Here is a 5,870-nt window from a genome sequence, read left to right as displayed (position 1 = left end):
ACAGATTAAGTAGTACCACCCCAAAAGCAACCCCAAAATAATCTTAAATTTCTTGCTGTAAAAAAAAATTCCCTTTTTCCAGAAAATAAATGAGATAGCTTTTCAAATGGATTCTATTTGGACAAACATATAGAGAGATGAAAGATCCCCCCCACCCACTTGATTAATATTATACTTTACAAAAATCTAAACAAAAATGGGGAACACTGTTATATCTTAATATCCTAACTATTAGTATATGTAATTACAGGGTTTGTTAAAGAACATACTATAAACCAATAACATTCTACCAATGCTTCTGTTAATAAATAAATATTACTTTTTAAATAAAAGGGAAAAGTGAATACTCATTCAATAACCTACATATATATATATGTGCCACTCATTTCTGCACACTTATTTCAAAAATGAGCAAGTGTTCATCTATACCTTTTCATGAAATTAACACTGAAGTTACAAAAGATTTCATTTATGGACATAGACACCAAAAATGTGAAGAAACCACAGAAATGCTATGATTGGAGCTAAATGAATTGGAGCTAAAGTCAGTGTCCCATATTTTCATGTGGATATTCAGGCCTGCCTTGAATATATAATTTTGGTATTTCATAAGATGACTACTTAATGTCCATCTGGTATAATCAGTTGTAGCACAATTTTTTTTTAATTGCTAAAGCAGCCTATTTTAAAAATTTCTCAATATTTTGACTCTTTATGTATTTCTTTTTGTTATTGTGGTGGGTAGGATAGAAAAGATATCTAACATACTGGCTTAAATTTCTATAATATTTTAAAGCTAAAGTTATTCCTTTCTTATTAACTGAATTGTTAAAGGCTAGAAATATGGGTGTTTAAAAAGAAGCAGCATTGATCTTTTTTTTCTACTTTGTGAAATTAAAATTTCTGTAATTACTAACAAAGTTAAATGTGCATACTCAAAAACATTTTATAATTACCAAGGTATTCTGCTCACACAAAGCTTTTAAAAGACACATATTCGCCTCAAGTCTTCACAGTACCTAAACAATGCCCCATAGAGTAAAGTTATAAACTTCTAACTACCTTACATACTACAAAAAAAATGCTGCCAGGAAATGCAATTCTAATTACCTAGAAAATACTCATCATACAAAGGACATTTAGTACTGTACTTCTGGAATGTACTTTAAATTTATGGACACATTTTTACCACCACCTCAACAATATTCCACCTTCATTCACCCCTACTCTATACACACACAGCTTTGTAATTTATAAACCAATATTTAACCAAACTTATTAAAATAATATTAATTTAATAAATACTAACTTGTGAAGTCTCAAACCTTTACAATCAATGTGTTTGAGGGCTGATTACATAATTTGAAAACCCACAAAAGATATATTAAGTGGTTTAGGACTAGAATAACTTTCAAAAAAATAAAAATTTTGTAAACAACCAGCCAATAAAAGAACAAATAATTCTATTACAACTTATTTTACTACAAAATGAACATAATTTTTATTTTTTGAGGAATGTGGTCTAACTGAATTAATCAATAGAAGAAATTCAAGGAAGAATATTTTCTTTATATAAAATATGAAGTAGGGCCGGCCCGGTGGTGCACTGGAGAAGTGCGCCACTGGGAGCGCGGCGGCGCTCCCGCTGAGGGTTTGGATCCCATGTGGAGACCGGTTCCCGCTCACTGGCTGAGCGTGGTGCGGGCGCAACACCGAGGGTTGCGATCCCGTTGCCGGTCCCCGGTACGGGCGCGACACCGAGGGTTGCGATCCCGTTACCGGTCAGTAAAAAAGACAAAAAGGAAAAAATATATATATGGCGCTCCCGCTGAGGGTTCGGATCCCATGTGGAGACCGGTTCCCGCTCACTGGCTGAGCGTGGTGCGGGCGCAACACCGAGGGTTGCGATCCCGTTGCCGGTCCCCGGTACGGGCGCGACACCGAGGGTTGCGATCCCGTTACCGGTCAGTAAAAAAGACAAAAAGGAAAAAATATATATATATGAAGTAAAATAAAACAAAGTGTTTTAAAGGCAACGGATTAAAAGATATTTTTCTTGCTTAAGCTGCATTTTTCTGGAAAATGGAGACTCTTCTCATCTGGGAGATACAGAGTAATTTCCACCAAAATTTGGAACTCAGACAAAGGAAAGCATCCATAAGTCATATTTCAAAGTGAATTTTTAAAAATACACATACAGGCAAAGTTAAGTGACCAGTACTTAGCTTCTTAATTTTCTGAAACTGTGGCTCCTTTATATTTAGGTACAATTCAATAGTTCAAGAGAACACAAAACCAGAAAAGAAATGTACGTTTGATTTGAACTCAAAATGGCAAAAAAAGGTCAGGAGAGGTCCAGATGAAGTACATTTTCAACATTTTTTTTAAACATATATACTTGCAAAGATTGACTGCTGAATTATAAAATTTTCTACAGAAGATCAATAAGATCAGTCACCTCATACTTAAAATGCAATCAGTGTTAGTTTAAAAACTAGAACATATTTGAACAGGCTTGGCAGGTTAGTGTTAGGATAGAGTCATTTCTTAGATGTGCAGCCCAAACATTCATACATAACAGCACAACATAGGATAATTTGATCTGCTACTTTCCATGTGCAAAACATGACATACTTTTTTTTCTCTTTTGAAATTTTGGTTATCTAAATATACAGTAGTTGGGTAGGTAAATAGCTAACAGATTTACATATACATCTAAACCTCAACTCTCTATAGTATAAACTGCTCCTCCAACTTCCCTGCACAGTATAATTGTAGTATGACAATTTGAACAATCACCAGTTGTACAATTTTAATGTTATATTAACTTAATATCTACAGACTAAACGTTATTAGGCAAATTACTATTTCCAATCTTACTTCATCATTTACAGCTTCCATTATTTGCAATTACACAGAAGTCTTCAGTGTTTTAATTAAAAATTTTTTCCAGGCATGAGAATATCACTAATTTTTATTATGACTGTAAGTCTGTAACATTATTGAAGTAAAGAGTCAATTACAGTTTCAGGCTTTGCAGAACGCTTTCTGTTTGGAGAAGAGAAAAAGAAAGCATGAATGTTTTCCTAAAAGACTAAAATGCAAACACTTTACATTACGTAGTAGAAAATACAAGGTGGCCATAGAGTCTGGAAACATGCCAATATTCAACATTTTTGACCATGTTAAGTAATCAATTAATGCCGACCCTTTCAGGCTAGGAGAAGGTCACCTAGAGTAGGCACCCTATCCCATTATGCTAGAGTAGTGAGGGATTGGGTGGTTGGTAATTTCCAAAACTGGACCAGACAATGTGGTCAGGCCAAGTGGGCTGCATGCTTGCTGGATCTGAAACCCCTGATGATCTCTTTTGGGGTATGCTAACGGTGCATGTGAATTCAGTGAAAATCAGAGACACAAATCATTTGAGGCAACACGTCACAGATGCATGTGTAGAGGGACTGATGGAAATACTACATTAATGTACCATGTTTATTGCAATTTTGCCCAGCACATCGAACTATGTGTTTCTAATGAGGAAGATCACGTTAAACATAACGTGCAATGCAACATATTAATGAACCATTTTTTCTGTGTATTTGCTGATATTTATGACTATCATTTTCTTAGGGTTTTCATTATATGGCAGGCTAAATCTGGTACACAGATATGCTGGGTTTGGCTTTCATAATGTTGGCCCACACATATTATTTTTCGGTTAAATAAAAAAAGTACATATTTTAAAATGAGCATTCTGGAAACTGTATCCAAATATCAAATTATTTATTTGTTTGTTTTAAGTCCACAAAGCAAAACAAAAGTAACTAAAAATTCAGAGAGCTCATGTAAATAATCCAGATTTCTGGCTTCTCCTTAGAAAAGAGAATATCCAGAAACAATGAGCCCTCTATTCCCACAACCAAAGAGGAACAGAATAAAAGCCATCTCATGTTAGAGAGAACTGCTCTCTAGTTTGCCCCAGTCCCCACCACTACCTGTTTTTCTCCCACACTGAGGTCAGCTGTCTTATCATTTATCATCATACTTGCATTGTCATTTTTCTTACTAACTGCAGAGTTAAGAGAAAAATATCCCTATTAAAAGTGAAAAAGTAAAAGATCTAAAAGGAACTCAGGTTTCTTAGAACTGATTTGCTTCATTCATTGGTGACAAATTTAGATGATTTAGATTAAGTTGACTAGTCAGTTCAATAAGACATCTATTTTGAGATCTTCATTGAATCGATTCTGCTGCCATTTTCACATGCTGACACATCTGTAAATGTGAATTTTAAATCACATTTATTTCAAGTTAACTTTGTTCAGAGTAGACATTGTGATTTTTTTTTTTTTTTTGTCTTTTTCGTGACCGGTAAGGGGATCGCAACCCTTGGCTTGGGGTCTCCCGCACCGCGCTCAGCCAGTGAGTGCACCGGCCATTCCTATATAGGATCCGAACCCGCGGCGGGAGCGTCGCTGCGCTCCCAGCACTGCACTCTCCCGAGTGCGCCACAGGGCTGGCCCACACATATGAAAGTTTTTAACCCTTTGCCTAAATGCTAAGAATGTAAAAATTTATACACTTTCAATATGCAACTGATTCCTTCCACCCCAAGTTCAACTATTGTAAATTTATAAGTGTTAGGTTATATCTATGAGAATATGTAACACAAAAATATTAAAACCATACAACTTCACCCTACATGTAACTCAAAAGCCCATTCACTTAAATAAGGGAAAAAGAAGCCTATGATTTTCTATCATTTCATGAGCCCCAAAGTCTTACTGTCAGCTTAAATGTAGTGTAGGGAGAGAAGAAATAAATTCGAGCCCAGGGCTCCCACATCCCGATTTCCCTGAGCTTATGTGATGATTATATGTAGACTACCCAACAGTCAAAACCAGCACACAAAGGAGAGGGAAAGATGGCCAGAGAATTTTTCCTTAACTGGTGACTGTGAGGAAATGAATATTCTTGGGGTGATGTTTATGACAGAAAAATTAATCAGCTGAATACAGTACCTTGGGAGTCTGACCAGGCAAATTAATTAGCATCTCACTGGAAAAATTAGTGCAAGAATTAAGGAATTAACAGCTGGCCAGTTAGCTCAGTTAGTTAGAGCATGGTGCTGATAACACCAAGGTTCAGGGTTCAATCCCTGCACTGGCCAGCCGCAAAAAAAAAAAAAAAAAAGGAATTAAGGAATTAAACAAGACACTAGGTGATCCAATATACATTTGGAAAGAACACAGTAAATTAAAAATATTCTTTTATAAAGAGAGCTACAGAAGTTGGAAGACCTTAATCCTTTACCAAGATTTTATTCACTCAAATCGTTACATAAGAAATTTGATTTTTAATATATCAGCTAAAATATTTATCATGTTAACTAAATAAATTTTAACTTCCTTTAAATGTATCTAATCAGAATATCTCAATGCCTTCATTACATGAGATTCAAGGACAGTCCTTACCTTCTCCCTGTCTTCGGCCTTGCTTTTCCCTTTGAAGTCCGTGGCCTTTCTAATTTCATCAAAGACTGACGCAGACTCTCCTCAGTATAGGCGAGATACACATGGGAAAGGTCTACTTCAAAGGGCTAAGTAAAAGAAACAAACATAAGGCACTCTTATAGGAAAGAGTTAAACCAGATTTGGAGGAAGACTTAATATACTGAATAAACTCCTAGAAAAAAGCCACAGAAGACAAACCAAATAAATCTCTAAAGACATCTTCTTCTAATCCCAATATCTAAAATGTATTCAACTAAAGGTTGGTGAATAAGGAGCCCTGACATTATAAATTTCCAGACATAGAAAAAAAAAAAAAAAAAAAAAAAATGTTGCTGTTTTCCCCAAAACTGCTTCCTT

The 5,870-nt window shown here is 35.3% G+C and overlaps 1 protein-coding gene across 4 annotated transcripts in view; it reads right to left on the bottom strand.

Moving 5' to 3' along the window:
* Positions 1 to 2,162: 2,162 nt before the first annotated feature.
* Positions 2,163 to 5,870, bottom strand: part of KIF3A (kinesin family member 3A) — a 48,432-nt gene continuing 44,724 nt past the window's right edge. For all 4 annotated transcript variants that reach the window (XM_008571639.1, XM_008571640.1, XM_008571641.1 and 1 more), the window contains 2 exons: positions 5,475 to 5,599; positions 2,163 to 3,048 (listed from right to left, as the gene is read on the bottom strand). In XM_008571639.1, coding sequence (XP_008569861.1) covers positions 3,000 to 3,048; positions 5,475 to 5,599 — 174 coding nt within the window. In that variant the 3' untranslated portion in view covers positions 2,163 to 2,999. The remainder of the gene's footprint in view (positions 3,049 to 5,474; positions 5,600 to 5,870) is intronic.

Source organism: Galeopterus variegatus, unplaced genomic scaffold, assembly GCF_000696425.1.
Source record: "Galeopterus variegatus unplaced genomic scaffold, G_variegatus-3.0.2 Scaffold708, whole genome shotgun sequence".
NCBI lineage: Eukaryota > Metazoa > Chordata > Mammalia > Dermoptera > Cynocephalidae > Galeopterus > Galeopterus variegatus.
This window is presented reverse-complemented; position numbering and strand designations above follow the sequence as displayed.